Source organism: Sus scrofa, chromosome 2 (assembly GCF_000003025.6).
Source record: "Sus scrofa isolate TJ Tabasco breed Duroc chromosome 2, Sscrofa11.1, whole genome shotgun sequence".
NCBI lineage: Eukaryota > Metazoa > Chordata > Mammalia > Artiodactyla > Suidae > Sus > Sus scrofa.
The window spans coordinates 27,285,532-27,304,921 of NC_010444.4; the positions used below are offsets into that span (position 1 = coordinate 27,285,532).

Below are 19,390 nucleotides of genomic sequence, written 5' to 3' on the forward strand. Positions count from 1 at the left end.
GGCCTCACTTAGTGGGTTAAGGATCTGGCGTTGCTGTGGCTGTGCTGTAGGCTGGCAGCTGCAGCTCTTGATTGACTCCTAGCCCAGGATGCCACAAGTACAGCCATTAAAAAAAATAAAAATCCCCAAACTACAAGAATATTCACTGTTGGTAGGGAGAGATTAATTGGAAACTTCAAATGCCCTATTTTTTTTTTTTAAGCACAGGCTGATTACCAAATTGATGACCAACTTTAGTATAAGAAATATTTGTATGGGGAGAGACTTTAACGTGGAATAATTTAATCTGGAGGAGAAAACAAAAAAAAGATTTGCCCAAAACATCTGGGATTTTACAAAACTAAATCATCAAACTTTACGAAATTTGGAAAAGAAATGAAAGATAAGGGTATCACCACCAACGCAAACATCAAGTCTAAATTAGGAAGGTAATTAGAAATTCACATTACTTATAATATCTGTTTTTAATTGGATTATTAAAAATCCTATTTTAAGCTGTTGTGGCAAATAATGACTAATCCAAGGCAGGGGGGAGGGAGGGGGAGCTTCTTGCTTCAAATTAGCACCAGATGTTTAACAGTGCTATGGATTAAAAGAAGCCTATGTGCAAAGTGTCATTTTTAAATTATAACCTCGCAATGATAATAAAACTTCATCTGGACATAGCTGAGTCATAACGCTTTGTACTGAAATTGTTTAAATTTGCAACTGGAGAAACAAACATTTTAGGAGAAAGGGAAAGAAACATTTTCCTAAAACCCAAGAGTATATTCAAGACCACTTGAAATCCAAGGGCCGGATGAAACCTTATTGGACATCTCCATGGGGTGTGGGGTTCAGGTGAGCTCACGACAGCAATTACATGTGACAGACGTCAACAACTTGATAGGACGAACCAAAGTCATCATCTGGGGAGGTTTGATGGGATTAGAAGCCCTTTGGCAGTTTGGCGCATCACTGCACAGAAGCATGTGCTTTCCTCATGTGAGATCAACAAATCGCTCTGTTGGAAGTCTCATTGTTTCCACGGCATATTGAGGAGTCATGAAATCAGGAACAAATCCAACGTCTCAACAGTGCTATGGATTAAAAGAAGCCTGTGTGCAAATGAATTCTAACCCACAGCCATGGTTCCTACTGAGTTTCTAGAGACAAAGGGGGGAAAATTAAGGATATTTTAGAATCAGGGCTGAGTTTGAAGTCACTAACGTGCTATTCATAAAATGACTGATGTAGACACTGAGGTCCTTTGAGCAATAATTTGTTACTCTGACACATCCCGAGTAGTCTCACTCAGCAAAACTGGTAAAAAGGAATAACGAAACAGAAAACATTTTAGTGCATTTTTAAATCCCACAAAGATACAGTAAACTGAAACATTATGGGGTGCTCTAGCCCCTCTGCTTCCAGGGAAAAGCAGAGCTTGTATTCACCTCGGCCCACCAGAGACTTACATCGTATCCACTGTTACGGATTCCACGTCGGGGTCGCTCTCGAGTCACCAGAAGGTCCATCTCCGTTTCCCCTGGACTCGGGCTATTCAGAGACTGCCGGCTTCGGTAGACAGAGTTCTTCATCTGTTGCCTGAAGAAAATTCAACAACTGTTATGATGCAGCAAATGCCCTGACAGATGGAATTCTCCACTGATCCAAACTACAGGCAACCAATGAAGGGTTTGGATTTGCCTCGTGAATCTCAGAATTGATGGTATTTGTTCCCTTGGCCATCAGGGGCTGTAGAAAGAGTGGAATAAAGATTTTTTTTTTTCCAGATGCTGTAACCATTTGGCTGAATTGTAAATGCTCTCTCATATGAAAAGTAGGCGACTATAAGCAATTGCAACACTGCAACCTCATCTAAAATTCTGCTGATGGCAAGGCCAGGGACTCTCCCTTGACCCCCTCGGACAGCTAACGCTGGAAGAACACACTTGCTTTTGTTGGCTTTGTTGACTTAGCAGCCTCCTGTTCCTTTTCATCTGATTTCACAGTCAGGTTTCCATGGTGTGTTAACCAACCCTGTGGCTAATGCTTCTTGAACATGACCGTTGATAGATTTTTTTTTTCTACCTTCACAACAGTGGATTCCCTTCTGAGCTAAGGTGTCATTGACCAAGGGGCATTTTGGCACCCATCCATCCATCCATCCATCATCCAATATTTACTGAGTGGTTACTATGTACCAGGCACCATGGAAGACGATGAGGATTGGCAGTGAGCAAGACAGACATGGCCCTGTTCTCCTGAGCTTACACTCTAACAAGGGAGATGGGCAATTCGCATGGTAATTTCTAAGAGTAATAAGGGCTCTTAAGAAACATCAGCAGATGTGACAGACGGTGACTAGGATGAAGGATGATTTTATACAGGACAGTCAGCACAGACCTCTCTGGAGAGGTGACATTTCAGCAGACACCTACATAGAGCCAGTCACATGCCAATCTGGACACAGAGCATTTCAGGTTCGTTCAGAGGCTCCACTCAGCTCCCCCTAAGAAATACACACATTTCTCATCTCTGTCTCGTTTCCACCTGCCATCAGAGGAATCCTCGAGGAAGGGGAAAGAAACAGTACCTTACTGAGCACTATGGCTGTGCTTTTCTTCATGCACAAGAGGCACCTCTTAGGAGGTGACTTTCACATAATCCTGCAGGGTAGTAAAGGTAAGATAAAATCCCTGGCTACCATCCTTTCACTCAACGATGAGTTTCTCTCTGTAAGTTACTTGCATTTCAGAGCATGTGCCTTGAGAGAACTCCCCAAGCATCTCCTACTTTATGTCTTGGTTCTTTTTTTTTTTTTTTTTTTTTTGTCTTTTTTTTGCCTTTTCTACGGCCGCTCCCGTGGCATATAGAGGTTCCCAGGCTAGGGGTCTAATCGGAGCTGTAGCAGCCAGCCTACACCACAGCCACAGCATCATGTATCCAAGCCGCGTCTGCGACTTACACCACAGCTCATGGCAACGCCGGATCCTTACCCCACTGAGCAAGGCCAGGGATCGAACCTGCAACCTCATGGTTCCTAGTTGGATTCATTAACCACTGCGCCACGACGGGAACTCCATGTCTTGGTTCTAAGAGTCTATCCATTCACGGGCTAAAGGGGACTATGGTCAGTGATTATGGGGGGAAACTGGGAGGTATAGATACCTTTTCACGATCCCACACCCACTTGGTCCCAGCTTGACAGTCACACGCTGTTCTTGAAGAACAGACATTAGAATTCCCACGGCAAACCACTGCCCTTGCAATTAGCTGTGGGAATAAAATAGATGCTATTAGACCTACTCCCCTACCATGAGGCGCTCACACCTGTTCAGAGAGCCTTATGTGGGCTTTGCTTGCCTGGCACCCAGGGCAACCTTCTTTCGGTAAGAACACTATGATGCTCTTGGGGGGCCTGCTTATCCTTGGGATAGGCAGGTGGCTCAGGCTGGACAATCATGGCATCACAACCCCTTGGCCAGAACAATTAGTCAGAGAGTGGGTCCATGAATTGGTCAAATGAGACTAGGTCTCAAGGCCTTTGCTATGGCAACCATGAGAGAGGCATTCTCTTGGTGCTGAGATTTCTAAGAAGATAGGACATGAGCCTGGAGTTGCTGGCAGCTAGTTTGCCACTAGGAGGTAAGGACCTGCCTGCAAAAGAGGTCCTTAAGAAAAAGAAGAGACAGCAAGCTAAACAAGGAAGACATTGTACAACGCCCTGGAAGGAGCCACGCCTGAAGCTTGTCTTGTCCAAGGGGAAACTCCCTTTTTATTCAACCACTTTGTGTTGGTTTTCCATCATTTGCAACCAAAAGGATCCTGACTCATATAGGAGCTTACCACCCAAGGTTATAAACAGTGCCTTCTCATTCTCTGCAATCAGAGGCTCCCTTTAGAAAGGAGCACAATCTTGTGAAGCAGAATATGTTCTGAGTGATTCACTCTTTAAGGTAGACCCCAAAGAATGCTCACCCTGGACCTAATTACAAGTCATTTTTTGAAAAGACAGATTTCGCAACTGTCCTGAGATTGCCAATTAACCCATATAGAAAAGATTCACTGAAGTTCCCGTCATGGCGCAGTGGTTAATGAATCCGACTAGGAACCAAGAGGTTGAGGGTTTGATCCCTGGCCTCGCTCAGTGGGTTAAGGATTCAGTGTTGCCCTGACCTGTGATGCAGGCCGAAGACGGGGCTTGGATCCCACGTTGCTGTGGCTCTGGCGTAGGATGGTGGCTATAGCTCCAATTGGACCCCAAGCCTGGGAACCTCCATGTGCTGTGGGAGTAGCCCTAGAAAAGGCAAAAAAAGACAAAAACAAAAAAAAAAGATTTACTACTAAGGGTGGGGGGGGGGAGTAAATACTAGGACTAGCAATTGACATTTAAGTAGGTTCTTTTGGAAATACCAGAAATACAATAGTGAGACTGTGTAAGCCCTTTCAAGATCCATGAATGTGGGTGAGACCTTAGACACTGGCAGACACTCCAGTCTCTCTCTCCGTCAAAGACAATGTTCTATTATACACGGCTTCAAGGCTGCTGGTTAACATGGAGCCCAATTGACCAGACCGCCAATTGTGCCTGATGTGCAAACAACTACTTAGAAATAAATCAGGCTTTCAGGTAAAAATTACTTATTTTAATCAAATAGAGTTCCATTAGGTATATTCATTTCTGTTGGTATTTTGCTCTATTCTTTAAAAGTTAACACATTTTAGGAATTCCCGTTGTGGCGCAGCAGAAATGAATCCCACTAGGAACGATGAGGTTGCGGGGTCCATCCCTGGCCTTGCTCAGCAGATTAAGGATCCGGTGTTGTGAGCCGTGACGCAGGTCACAGATGCGGCTCAGATCCCATGTTGCTGTGGCTGTATTGTAGGCTGGCAGCTGTAGCTCCAATTTGACCCCTAGCCTGGGAACCTCCATATGCCGTGGGTGTGGCCCTAAAAAAGCAAAATAAATAAATAAATAAATAAATAAATAAATAAATTAACACATTTTGAAACTTGAGATGTAAGTTTTTAACCTCTGACAACTTTGCTGGGAGGATAATGAGAAATTTTATTTGGATTTTTAAGTGCCTGGGACTAGGCACTACAGTTTAAGGAAGTAGTTCCCCAACTGTGTTCTGTGGAACCTTAGGGTTCCATAAGGATGGACTAGAGCCACTGAGGAAGAGAAGCAGGAGGCCCTCCTTCCATCAGAGTAACTTTGCTTCAATAGGTTACTGCCTTAAGCTGAGTTTCCCCAGAAGGAGGCTCTGTGATGATTTGAGTAGAGGTGGTTTATTTGGGGAGGGTTCAAGGAAGCACAAGTTGAGAAGCGGGAAAATGAGAAAGGGAAGGGAGGGAGGCCAACAGAGGATACAATCCAGCACATCAGTGTGTTGGCCATCTAGGGCTCAAACTCACTGGAGAAGCATAGGTTGCTTTATTTCTTGTCTTTTTAGGGCTGCACGTGTGGCATATGGAAGTTCTCAGGCTAGGGGTCTAATCAGAGCTGCAGCTGCTGGCCTACGCCACAGCCACAGCAACGCAGGATCCTCAACCCACCAAGCAAGGCCAGGGATCACAGCTGCATCCTCATGGATACTAGTCAGGTTTGTTATCACTGAGCCATAAGGGGAACTCCCAGGAGACTATTGTTTTAAAATGTAGGTTTTATTACTATTCAGGTATGGTAATGCCAGCAGATAAGGGGATGACTGCCACTGAGAAGACAGCTTATATACTCATAGATCCCGAGAGGCAGGGGGAGACCCTTCCTCGGAGGGCCACATGGGGAAGCAGCAGGGTCAGTCACAGGGAGTGAGGGGAGAATGTGGGCAAGAGCCTCTAGGCTGGTTTTCATGGCAAAGAACTGGCAAGACACGGTCATCAGGCTTAGGACTGGCTCCTTCAAATGATTCCAGCAGACTCTGGGAGGTGGGAGCTGTCCCTATTTGTCTGGTACCTGACTGGGGTGATTCAGGAGGAGCGTTGGGGGACCCAGAGTGCCTCCCTGTGTGCAGGAGGCAGCTGGCTTCTGGGCTCTGGCTTGTCTGGTTTGTGTCTGACAGGTGCACTTGAGCCTCCCTATCCCTAGGAACTGGCTAGCCAGCTCCAGGAAGGGCAGTTCCTCCGGGGGCAAGGTGCTGATGTCAAATCATCCAACACAGAAACCAGAAAACATGGTTATTACAACAGTGTAGAGTTCTTTGGCCAGGGGTATTTATCCATCAGCTCCCATTCCTCACTGACTGTGGCTGCTCCAGAGTGCAGGGACTACCTTTCAGTTCTGGTCTGATCGAGGTTCATAGTGGAGCCAGATGCTCACAATAAGAGGATGCTGGTGGGCTATAGCTGCCCCCTGCCCAGGGGACCTGGGGGGCTCTAACAGCACCTGCCTCAGTTAGATTATGTACTTTGTGTCTCTGGGTAAGAGTTTATACCACAAAAACAGGGGCATTCTGCTGACTAATGAAAATGTCGTGAGATCATTTTTGAAAGATATTAAGATGAGTCAACATTTGGAATCTAAATTTTGATTTATTTAGGTTTCAGGGTAAGATTCTGGTTACTGATGCTACCTTTGGCCTAGAGAATGAGTCTCCCTTGTGCCTTGCAGGCACTAGGTCACTTGAGAGCAGGACCTCTAGAGAGTTGAACTGTGTACAGCAGTTCACACGTCACTCTAACCTGGGATAACAGGTCACACACTGCAGGCTGCAGTGGACAGGAGCTGGGGTCAGTGGCAGAGTGTGACAAGAATAGTGCCTGAGGAGTTCCCATGGTGGCTCAGCAGTAACAAACCCGACGAGTATCCATGAGGACTTGGGTTCCATCTCTGGCCTCGTCTAGTGGGTTAAGGATCCTGAGTTGCCGTGGCTGAGGTGTAGGCCGAGAGCTGCAGCTCTGATTTGACCCCTAGCCTGGGAACTTCCATATGCCATGGGTGTGGCCCTAAAGAAAAGCATAGCACCTAAAAGCTTACTGGGTCTCTGTCACTGTCCTTGTCCCTTAATCTCAGCTCCCCCGCTCCATCCTCATCTCTGGCTGACCCCATCATACCGGATTTACAGTTATTCCTGTTTTTCCCTTAACTGGTCAAAAAAATTTAACATTATTTTTGGTGCTTTCGAGTAATTAAATCATTTATTCCACAGATATTTACTAAGAATTGACCCATGGCATCACCAGGTCATCAAAGGGCCTTAGGAATCTGGCCTGACCTTTTGTTAGGCGGAGATGCACCTCTCTAGAAAAATAGGTTTTGTTCATTTTCCTTATAAATGTCTTAACTGAAGTTTTTATTTATTCCTCAATTTCCAAACTAAGTTCCTCTTGCTTGTCCATGATTTTGGATCCATTTTCCACATGTCAGCAGGAAACCCAGAAACAACAACTCTGTACCCCAGTTTACAAACGACTGAAGTAAAAAGTCCCAAAGAATAAAGTAAAAGCTAAAGAAAGCCCAGCCTCCCAATAAAATTCACCCATTTTTTTCTCTTTTTTCTTTTCTTTTGTTAGGGCTGCACTTGCGGCACATGGAGGTTCCCAGGCTAGGGGTCGAGTTGGAGCTGGAGCTGCCGGCCTACACCACAGCCATAGCAATGCTGGATCCAAGCTGCCTTTGTGACCTACACCACAGCTCACAGCAACACTGGATCTTTAACTCATTGAGCAAGGCTCGGGATTGATCCTACGTCCTTGTGGATGCTAGTCGGGATCATTACCCTAGGAACGCCTTTCCTCTTTTTTTTGTACACTTATCCATTTGGTGGCACATGGGTTGTGATCCCCATTGCTGTGTGATTTTAGATCAATAGCTTGTCATTCCCACCCAGCCTAGTGAGAAGCCTGGTAAATGAAGCACTGGTTTAAAATTCTCTCTTTTCATTCTTAAAAATAAATTATGTCAATTCCATTAGTAGAATTTAGCCCCACCTCCCAGCTTGATTTTGTGGCTTCCACCAAAGCACGTCACACAGTCATTTTGGCTTTTAATAAATATCCACTCAGGCCAGGAACCATCCTATGCCCCCTGCCCCCCATCTGGGGGCAGGGGCAGTGAGTCTGCCAGGCTCTAGGACTGGTTGGAGCACTGGCAGCTCAAAGCCAAGGGGCTGCCACCAAGGAGAACTTGTATTGGAAAGAGATGGTCTCCAATCATGAAAATGCTTCTGAGGAAGTGCTTTGAAGGGGGAAGGCCAAGAAGAAAGGCAGGCCTGCTTAGCTTTGCAACCCTCTAACCTCTACCCCTTTTCCCAGTAGGTAAGGCCCCTTCTCTGCATTAGCAGCAAATCTTGGAAGGATACCAATTCCAGCCATCAGGCCTCCCCCTCCCTCATTAAGCCAGCTTTTTAGATTGTTAGAGCACCTTGCAGTTCAAACAACCATCGCACTTTCAAGCAATAAGGTTTTGGTTGGTGATCTTTCTCTCCCATCAGATCTTAAGCTCCATGACAGCGGTGACCAGGGCTGTCCTGTCCACCGCAGGATACGGAATGATTTGAATGAATGAACACGTGGCCATGACAGTATTCAGCATCACGCATGTTGCCTAACATACAGTAGGTGGCAATAAATGTCAAATGAATGAACAGGTCAATAAATTAAAGCGAGGAACTCAGCATGGAGATGGGAGTAGTGGTGCAGGAAGCACTTACTGAAGCTGAATAAAAAGGGGAGGCACGGATTCTGCTTCTCTTATCCAAGCACCACTAAAGTAATTGACAAATACAATGTCCCTAGATCCGTAAGTGGCATAGCCAGGTGAGTAATAATTCTATCTTAAGCCAGCTCTGAAACAGCTACTGATTTGAAAATACCATTAAGGTAAAGGACAATTATGGTTGGATTTTGGTTTTTTGGTTTTGTTTTTGTCTTCTTAGGACTGCACCCATGGCCTGTGGAGGGTCTAACCGGAGCTGTAGCTGCTGGCCTACACCACAGCCACAGTAACGGGGAATCTGAGCCACATCTGTGAGCTACACCACAGCTCATGGCAATGCCAGATCCTTAACCCACTGAGCGAGGCTAGGGATCGAACCCACCACTTCATAGTTCCTAGTCAGATTCGTTTCCACTGTGCCACGGCAAGAACTCCACAAGTATTTTTTTTAAAAATGGCTTTAATTTTGTTCTCTTCCAGACTGATGAAGGAACTCCTGCTTACCCAGACCAGACCAGCATGGCCTGGAATGGCAGCCTGCAAAGATGACAGGCCTAAGGTAACAAAGAGATTCAGAGACCTGGACCATTCACCCGAGGCACCCCCGACCCTCCTCTGCTGGTGGTACCAGCCTTCAGAGAATCCCTTAGACACTCTACCTGGTTTTAGCCTCAGCGAATGGGGCACACAGTTCTGGGTCTGGATCCAAAACATGCTCGATTTCCTTTGGGGCTTTCTCATACATTTTCTTCCTTTCTGTCTGAGCCTTGTTTGCCTCCCCGGCGGGGAAGTCGTAGTACCCCTTCCTCTTGGCTTTGAGGCGCAGCTTGTTCCGATAGTGCTCAATGTCTGACTTCTGCTTCAGGGCTTTGTTCACCTGGAAAGAGAGACAGTCTCAGGCCCGCACCTGACCAGGTACGGCCCACAGATGGGATGCTTCACCAGAGGGTCACAGCTCCTGGAAAAGCCATCCTGGGCTTCACCTCTGGTCCTTCAAGCGGGCCAGACCTGTGGCCCATCGTAAGCGCAGCCCTTAAGAGTAGACCACAAGTAGTGCAGGGCCTGGCACTTGCCATGGTCACTGAGACCCACTCTTAGAGCCTACTGACCCTTGTCTGCCAGGTCTACTCACGCCTGAGCCCGACTTTTTTTTTTTTTTTTTGTCTTTTTGCCATTTCTTGGGCCGCTCCCGCGGCACATGGAGGTTCCCAGGCTAGGGGTTGAATTGGAGCTGTAGCCGCCGGTCTACACCATACAGCCACAGCCACGCCAGATCCGAGCCACAACTGCAACCTCCATCACAGCTCATGGCAACGCCGGATCCTTAACCCACTGATCAAGGCCAGGGATTGAACCCACAAGCTCATGGTTCCTAGTCAGATTTGTTAACCACTGCGCCACAACAGGAACTCCCTGACTGCACTTTTGAGATGTGGGCCTCCATCCCACCTAAACCACTTCAGCTCCCCTATGTGGACTTGTTCCCAGCTACACTTGGTGCCCCAACTCTAGCTCCAGCCCTGAGGAGCCTGGTGGCCTCCCCTGGCTGTTTAGCCGGTGTCCCACTGGATAAGACGGCCAGTTCCCAAAGGGATAGATCTGGGAGGAACGGGGGAGGAAAAGGGGAGCAGACACTCTGCTCCCCAGGTCTCACTAATCTATCAACTTGCGTTTGAGAGCTTATTTTTGTTAACCTATACCTTCCTTGAAAGCTGGGTACTTTTGAAACCTTGCATGGCTACTATTGCCAGCCAGTTCCTGCTCACCTGTCAAAGACACAAGTAGAAGATGCTACGAAGTAAATAATGAATGATGGGGACGTTACACCCACAAGCAGAGCTGAATGATGAAATCTGCCTGACACTGAATGCTATGGAGACCCACCAGCGTTGTCTGTAACCAGACCTGGCAGTATCTGCATAATCTTGTGGCAGAGAGTATTTTCACAGGTATAATTTCAAGAGACAGTGGTGGAACGTCTGGAAAGGGTGGGGATAACTTCCACCTGACAGGCCCAAAAAGGCTAAGTTAGTAAAGCACAGAGCTGGGACCCCCAAGAACTGAGTAAGAGCTCCCTTTATAGAGCTTGTGATGTGCATTCACTTGGGTGACTTATGCATGTGAGGTCTTAAGCTTCACGACAATTCATAAGGTTATTTCATTCTTCATTTTGAAGATGAGAATAAAAAACTTTCTCAGGGTCCTTATATAGATAAACAGAGGCAGGGCCAGGGTTTGACCTTGGACAGCCACCAGAGTTTAGAGCTACACAGCTGGCCGCTCTGTACCCTGCCCCTCAGGAGAAGAAGACAAGGAAATACAGACGATCCAATGTTTAAGCTTCTGGATGCGTAGATTCCACCCAGGGAGAAGCTGGGGGCTGGAGCTGGGGTGGGCTTGCCAGAGTCAGGTCTTTCCATTTGGAAGATGCCCAAGGTCACTGAGCAGGGTGCTGGAGCTGGATGCTGAGCTGGCAAAAATCCAGAGGCCCAGGCTCTACATCAGACCTACTGAATCAGAATCATCAAGGGTGGGGCCTGGGCATCTGCAGTTTGAAAAAGCCCCAGAGTTGATTCCAGTCCAGCACCTGTGTGAGCACCTCTGGCACTGAATGTTAGTTTTCAAATTATGTTCCACAGATTTGTGTCCTTTTAGAAGGTCATTCCTGAGACTCTTAGGAGAGCTATGAGTATCGCCCTCTGAAAGCCAATGCACAACTATTTTCATACAGCTTCCGCAAGCCCAGGGACCTGGGTGAGGGACCATGGCCCTAGGGCTCCAGGAGGTTTCTCAGGAGCCAGAGAAGTGTGGAAGCAGCAAGAAGACAGGGCTAAACTGCTGGCTCTGGTCCCCAACCAACAGATCAGCCTCCCCCGCCCCCCAACTCTCCTCTGTGTTCTATATGGGACCCTACAAAACAGCATGTTTGAAGAAAGGATTAGGGGGTTCGAGAAGGTGTAAGGTCCAGTGGTCTTGGGCCATTACTGGAGCCTAATCCCCAGGTCAGGCTGCGCTGAGCTCTGGAGGAGAGGGAGGCAGGACTGTGGGCTTGAGACAAGCGTGTGAGAAGGTGGTGAGGACAGAGGTGGTGTGGACGGAGGTGGTGAGGATGGAGCAGAGGGGAGAAGTTGCCCTAAGGCCCCCAGGATGTGGCAGAGGGGCTTCCTCACTCTGCAGCCAATGCCAAGGGGGTTGGGGGAAGGGGTATGGTTGTCTCAGCCCCTTTGTGTCCCTCCTGGGCTTGAAAGTGCCCCAGGTAGTCAGGTCCCACAGCTGGCAATGCTGGGCTGAGGGCCAATCCAGCCCATAAATCCGTGACTCATTGTACCTGCTGCTGCTGCTACTTTAGATTAAATCTTTTTTCTTCTCAAGTCTCATTTATTTGGATAATGAACTTAAAACTGCTAGAAGAGGGAGTTCCCATTGAGGCACTTTGGAAACGAATCTGACTAGGAACCATGAGGTTGCGGGTTTGATCCCTGGCCTTGCTCAGTGGGTTAAGGATCTGGTGTTGCCGTGAGCTGTGGTGTAAGTCGAAGATGCGGCTCTGGCGTTGCTGGCAGCTATAGCTCTGATTCGGCCCCTAGCCTGGGAACCTCCATATGCCTTGGGTGTGACCCTAAAAAGACAAAAGACAAAAAAAAAAAAAGTTTGAAGACCACTCAAAAACTCAATACAACTTCATGAAATGCAAAAAAAAAAAAAAAAAAGAATTCTCTATACTATTACAGCAACCCTTCTGTAACTCTAATATTATTTTCAAAATAAAAAGTTCCTAAAAGTCATGCATGAACATAGATGGATTTAGAGATTCTCCTACAAAGTGATGTAAGTCAGAAAGAGAAAGACAAATGTCATGTGATATCACTTATATGTGGAATCTAATTAAAAATGATGCAAGAGAACTTATCTGCAGAATGGAAACAAACCCGCAGATTTCAAAATTCAAAGGGGAAACCGTGGTGGGAAAAATTAAATTAGGAGGCTGGGGTTCATCTATGCACACCACTGCATATAAAATGAGTAAGTAACAAGGACCTACTGTATAGCACAGGGAAATCTACTCAAGATTCTGTAATAAACTATATGGGAAAAAAGAATGGAATATGCACATGTATAACTGATTCAGTTGGCTGTACACCTGAAACTAATACAACACTGTAAGTCAACTATACTCCAATAAAGGTTATCTTTATAAAAGGCTATATATTAAATGATTGTACTTATTTGACATTTTCGAGAAGACAAAACTGTAGGAATAGCCCAGTTTGGGGATAGAGGTAGGTGGAGGGGTTCACTACAGAGAGGCTGCAAAGAGGTCTGGATATGATGAGATTCTTTTTTTTTTTTTTTTTTTGTCTTTTGTTGTCTTTTCTAGGGCTGCACCCTTGGCATATGGAGATTCCCAGGCTAGGGGTCCAGTCGGAGCTATAGCTGCTGACCTACGCCACAGCCACAGCAATGCAGGATCCGAGCCATGTCTGTGACCTACACCACAGCTCACAGCAACGCCAGATCCTTAACCCACTGAGCAAGGCCAGGGATCGAACCTGCAACCTCATGGTTCCTAGTCGGATTCATTAACCACTGACCCACGACAGGAACTCCGAGATTCTAAAATACACACACGTTTGATCAAAAGCTTGAAGAGAAGGTGGGAAAAATGAAAACAGAGGATATGTTAGAGTAGTGAAATTAACAGTGACTTTTCTCTTATTTTCTGAACTTTGCTGTTATCCTGCTTTCTTTAAAATAATCTTTTAAAGAATTACCTATAATTCATAAAAGAAAATTTTACAGCTTTAAGACTCTGCATTCTTCATTTAAACAAGCTGCCCATAAGAGAAGGAGGAGGAAGATTATAAGACAATCTGCCTCAAATGTCACAAGGCAGCAAATAACAGAGAACACTTCAGGGCTCTTTTCCAATCCAAATGCTGGCAGGGTCTATTCCTTTAGACCAAAAGGTAATATGTATCCATTTCTGCTCATATGTTCTGTGACAGGGTGATGGACCTGTCAGAAGAAGAGAGTGGTAGGTGAGACGTAGCTGAGATTTGCAATGTGTCCTCAGCCACATCCCTAAGCTGAATGAAAAGATCCAGGTATGGCGGCCATCACCTGGGTCCACACTGGGCAAAGGGTCTTAATTAAGTGCAGGTTATCAGTGCCTTAGTGATAACCTCAGAGGCTTCCAATCACTGGACTTGGGTGTCTGGTGGCAGAACTGTGCCCAATAAAAGACTCAGTGGCGGAGTTCCCATCGTGGCGCAGTGGTTAACGAATCCGAGTAGGAACCACGAGGTTGTGGGTTCGATCCCTGGCCTTGCTCAGTGGGTTAAGGATCATGCGTTGCCGTGAGCTGTGGTGTGGGTTGCAGGCGCGGCTCGGATCCCGAGTTGCTGTGGCTCTGGCGTAGGCCGGTGGCTACAGCTCTGATTAGACCCCTAGCCTGGGAATCTCCGTATGCCACGGAAGTGGCCCTGGAAAAGGCAAAAAGACAAAAAAAAAAAAAAAAAAAAAAAGACTCAGTGGCTGTGATTGGCTTTGAGAAGATGTATAGGTTCCCAAATTATAGGACCACAGGGCATAAAGCACTTGATCAATGAATTCTTGCTCAGTGGTTTTATATGAATTAAGCATTTGATCCTTAGACAATCCCATTGGGAGGTACTGGGGCAAGAGAAATTAACCTGCTTAAGGCCACACAGAGAGTAAGTAGAAGAGCTGGGATTCAAATCCCGGCAGCATGGCTGGAGAGTCCATACTCTTTCAAGCACAATGATCTTTTTCTCTGAGGGGTCATAGTAACTCAGAGAAGGAAGGAGCACTGGTCAGGGAACCGGGGGCCTGAACATCATGCTGTCACAATAACCTGCAGTGTGACTTTGAGCAAGCCACTTGAGCCCTCTGATCTGTTTCACTGTCTAAAAAAAGTGAGGAGGTTGGATTAGAAGTGTTCTGTAAGCCCACAATCAGTTCTCTTTGAAAATGAATGAACCTCAACCCATCACACCTCTAGGCAGCTCAGTTTTTCAGTCCAAAAAACCAGAGGAACTAGCTGAATCTGATCTGTGACAAGCTTTTATATGTGGCCTGGATGGGAGAGGCAGACAAGCCGCCGAAGTGTGTTTATAACATCCAGCTACATGGGGCTGTAGCATGTCCCTCAAGGTGCGATAGGAAAGACTTCAGGGAGTTCCCATCATGGCACAGAGGAAACAAATCTAACTAGGAACCAAGAGGTTGCAGGTTCGATCCCTGGCCTCAGTGGGTTAAGAATCCAGCATTGCTACGAGCTGCGGTGTAGGTCGCAGACACGGCTCAGATCTGGCGTGGCTGTAGCTCTGGTGTAGGCCAGCAGCTATAGCTCCAATTCGACCCCTAGCCTGGGAACCTCCATATGCCATGGCTGCAGGCCTAAAAAGCAAGAAAAAAAAAAAGAAAAAAGAAAAAGACTTCAAAACTTGGAAAATCTCATGCAGATAACAATAGCAGGATATAAACAAAAGAAATGAATAACCTGACAGTTTAACAACAGAGAAAAACATGAAAGTATGTACATACTCAGGTAATGTATTCACATGCGTGTTCCATATGTATGTTCTTTTTTTTCTTTTCTTTTTCTGCTGCCCCCGTGGCATAAGAAAATTCCCCAGGCCAGGGATCAAATCTGAGCTGGACCTGCAACTTACGCCAGACCTTCGGCAACACTGGATCCTTAACCCACTGTGCCAGGCCAGGGATCGCATCAGCACCTCCACAGAGACAAGCCAGATTATTACTAACCCACTGTGCCACAGCGGGAACTCCCCATATGCATGTTTTTAAAGGATCATAAACACCTTCAGCCCACTGACCATTTTGATGCAGAAGATGGATAATGGCGGATAATTTTTAACCAACTTACTGTCTGGCTCTCCCCTGCACTGCTGCTATCTATCTCCCTTCATCCATCCAATTATCTGTCTTTCTTTGGTGAAATGAACATTCTCTGGCATATGCTACTAACTTAGACTTTAGACTTAGAAAAACTTTAGACCTAGGAAAACTGATTAACCTCATGATATCCATTGATATCTTCCTGGAAGAAGGGCCAAGGGTTGTTTCAAGCTGCGCAGTAAGGTAAAAGTCATTTCAGAGCCTAGGTAGTGGGCCGCATCCCTGTCTGTATCTTTTCCAGGTCCCCTATCAATTCAAGGCCCCCCTCACCCCACTACAACTGACATTGTGAAAATGCCCATCAACAGATGAACGGATTGAGAAGATGTGGTACGTATACACAATGGAATACTACTTGGTCATAAAAAAGAACAAAAGAGTGCCATTTGCAGCAACATGAATGGAACTAGAGAGTCTCATACTAGGTGAAGTAAGTCAGAAAGAGAAAGAGAAATACCATACGATATCACTTATGTGTGCAATCTAAAATGTGGCACAAATGAACCTATCTTCAGAACAGAAACAGACTCATGGACATGGAGAACAGACTTGTGGTTACCGAAGGGGAGGGAGAGGGAGTGGGAAGGACTGGGAGTTTGGGGTTAGTAGATGTGAACTATTACATTTGGAATGGATGAGCCATGAGATCCTGCTGTATAGCACAGGGAACTATATCCAATCACTTATGATAGAACATGATGGAAGATACTATGGAGAGAAAGAATGGACATACATGTATATCTGGGTCACTTTGCCGTAGAGCAGTGATTGACAGAACATTATAAAAAAACTACAATAAAAATTTTTTTAATTAAAAAAAAGAAAGGCAGCAGGCTGTGTGTGTGAGGAGCTGGGGAGGTAGATTTCTGATGTTTCTCTTCATAACTGCAGTTCTTTAAAAGTCCCTTCTGGGCTTTCTTTTTTTTTTTTTGTCCTTTTGCTATTTCTTTGGGCCGCTTCTGCAGCATATGGAGCTTCCCAGGCTAGGGGTCTAATTGGAGCTGTAGCCGCTGGCCTATGCCAGAGCCACAGCAACGTGGGATCCAAACCTCGTCTGCAACCTACACCACAGTTCACGGCAACGCCGGATCCTTAACCCACTGAGTGAGGCCAGGGATCAAACCCGCAACCTCTTGGTCCCTAGTCGGATTCATTAACCACTGCTCCACGACGGGAACTCCCCTTCTGGGCTTTCTGATGAAGATAGAAAATTGTTCTGTGAACATCACCCAACAAAGTGGTTTGGGGTAACTTGTGCCTTGATTAGTTCTGCAGAGGCCCGCGAATGCACAGATAGGAATGACCCAGCTGCCCAGATGCAGCCTGCACCCAGCTCTCCCAAGGGCTGCTCCTTGGCCCGAATTCCCAGAGGCCTGGCTGCACCTGCTTTCTCCCGCTCTGGGCCTCAGGTGCTCACCTCGCCATTGAGGGCTGCCGGCTCCTGGCTCCTGTCCGAGGTGGGGTGCACCACAGGGAGGGCCGTGGGTTTTATTCCGATGAGCTGCACAGACCCAGAAGATGTGTCAAAGGGATCGGCAGCCGCCTTGCCAGAGTTGTCAAAGAGAACGGCTCCCTCCTCTTCGTCACTCGCTGGCACTAAAGCACAACATAAACACATTGATTTTACGATGCAGGGGAGCTGCTTGGTCGTGGTGGCAGGGGGCAGGGGGTGACTTATGAAAGCTCACAGCCTAAGCACATTACTTTACTCTAAGTGACCTTAGGAACAACAGTGTCTGGTTCTGTGCCAATGGCTTACTGCCGCTCCTTTAAATTTAAGATCTATACGAGTCATTCCTCCCCTGGTTAAAACTCATTCTTTCAAAAGTGTGACAAGACACATTTGAAAAAAAAAAAAAACCACAAAAAACAAAAGGAAATCTGTTCTCTGTATTTGAATCAGAGATGGGAAAAGTGCTGTTTGGCCAAACCTGGTGACTATTCTTTTTTTGTTTGTTTTTTAGGGCCACACCCACGGCATATTTCCCAGGCTAGGGGTCAAAATAGAGCTGCAGATTCTGTCCTATGTCACAGCCACAGCAACACCTGAGCCACATCTGTGACTTACACCACTGCTCATGGCAACGCCAGATCCTTAACCCACTGAGTGAGGCCAGAGATCGAACCCGTAGCCTCGTAGATACTAGTCAGGTTCATTACCACTGAGCCACAATGGGAACTCCCTGGTGACTACTCTTAAACCATAACAAGCAAGAGAATAACATCATTCAGTTTAGTCCCTGCCACCAAAGCTACCCATTTTTGCATCATGTTAAGGTCACAAGTCTGCCCACGGTAATTGCTGCTCAAACTTGTTTTTTCTTTCAAAAGACTACATCTTAAATGACTAGAGTTTCGGTTTCTTTCATTTGTCTAAAACAAAAGAAAGCTTAGAAACAACCCCCCAAGAAATGAATTGAAAGCTACAGACAACTTCCCTAATCAAGGAAGGCGATTTCCACCTATGCTCTTAAATTAATTCTCCTCTGACACAGGATTCTGCTGTGACTGCTGAAGGACAGCAGCCCGCCTTGCGCTTCCATAGCGAGACTGACGGAGGACGTTCCAGGGCCAGCAAGATCTTGCCGGTTTCCTTCTTCTTAAAGCACAATCCCATTAAGTAACGACATGCATGACAGTTTATTGAGCATGGCTCGGCAAGAGATAAATTACGCCTGTTCAAACAACCAAACCAGCAGGCAATTTAGGAGCAAAATAGGTGTTATATAAAATATGAATGTAATGGAAGGTATTCGTCTTTCCTCCTGTCTCAAGAGACTGGGATGTCATTTAAATTATTGAGACCCACATAGCTGCTGTCATTCTGTCACTTAACATAATCACAGAAGATCTGCAAAATTAAGTCGAGTAAAATTGTTATTTTACCATGTGACTGAAATATCTTAAGCGTCTAAACATGGGTTACAATTGGAGCATGTGGGGGTTCTGTGGACTTTTTGTCAACAGCAGGCCACTAAGAAGCCAATGACAGGAAAATTTCTATTCAGATGTCTTACCAAATGCATCTGTCTTTTTAGAGATAGATGCAATGTGCTCGGCAAGTCTTGTTTTCCCACCGTTATCTCCCACCAGACAATGGCTCTAACAGCCAGCCTCCAAGATGGTGCCCAATAATTCTTGCCTCATCCTATGTGACACTCACAGCCACATAGGACTAACCTGTATCACCAATAGGAAACTGCAAAAACGACGATGTATCACTTCCAAGGCTAGGTCATAAAAAACACCGTCCTTTCTACCTTGCTCTCTCTTGGATCACTTTTTACTCTAGGGAAAGTCAGCTGCCATGTTTAAGACACTCATGCAGCCCTATGGAGAGGTCCATGTGGCAAGAAACTGAGACTCCTGCCAATAACTATGTGAATAAACCATCCTGTAAGTGGGTTCTGCAGGTCCAGTCAGGCCATTAGATGACTATAGCCCAGGACAACATCTTGGCTGCAACCTCCTGAGATACTCTGAGCCAGAACCACTCAACGAGGCTACTCCTGAATTCTTGACCCACGGATATTACATAAGGTAATAAATGTAGACTGTTAGCGGAGTTCCCGTCGTGATGCAGTGAGTGGTTAATGAATCCGACTAGGAACCATGAGGCTGCAGGTTCAATCCCTGGCCTTGCTCAGTGGGTTAAGGATCCAGTGTTGCCATGAGCTGTGGTGTAGGTTGAAGACGTGGCTGGGATCCCACACTGCTGTGGCTCTGGCATAGGCCGGTGGCTACAGCTCCGATTCGACCCCTAGCCTGGGAACCTCCATATGCCATGGGAATCGCCCTAGAAAGGGC

At 46.3% G+C, this 19,390-nt stretch overlaps 1 protein-coding gene across 3 annotated transcripts in view; it reads right to left on the bottom strand.

Annotated features, from left to right (window-relative positions):
- The window catches only part of KIAA1549L (KIAA1549 like), a 129,196-nt gene that overhangs the window by 47,886 nt on the left and 61,920 nt on the right, over positions 1-19,390 (bottom strand). For all 3 annotated transcript variants that reach the window (XM_021083199.1, XM_013994444.2, XM_021083200.1), the window contains exons 13-15: positions 17,001-17,179; positions 9,301-9,518; positions 1,455-1,584 (exon numbers count right to left, since the gene is read on the bottom strand). In XM_021083199.1, coding sequence (XP_020938858.1) covers positions 1,455-1,584; positions 9,301-9,518; positions 17,001-17,179 — 527 coding nt within the window. The remainder of the gene's footprint in view (positions 1-1,454; positions 1,585-9,300; positions 9,519-17,000; positions 17,180-19,390) is intronic.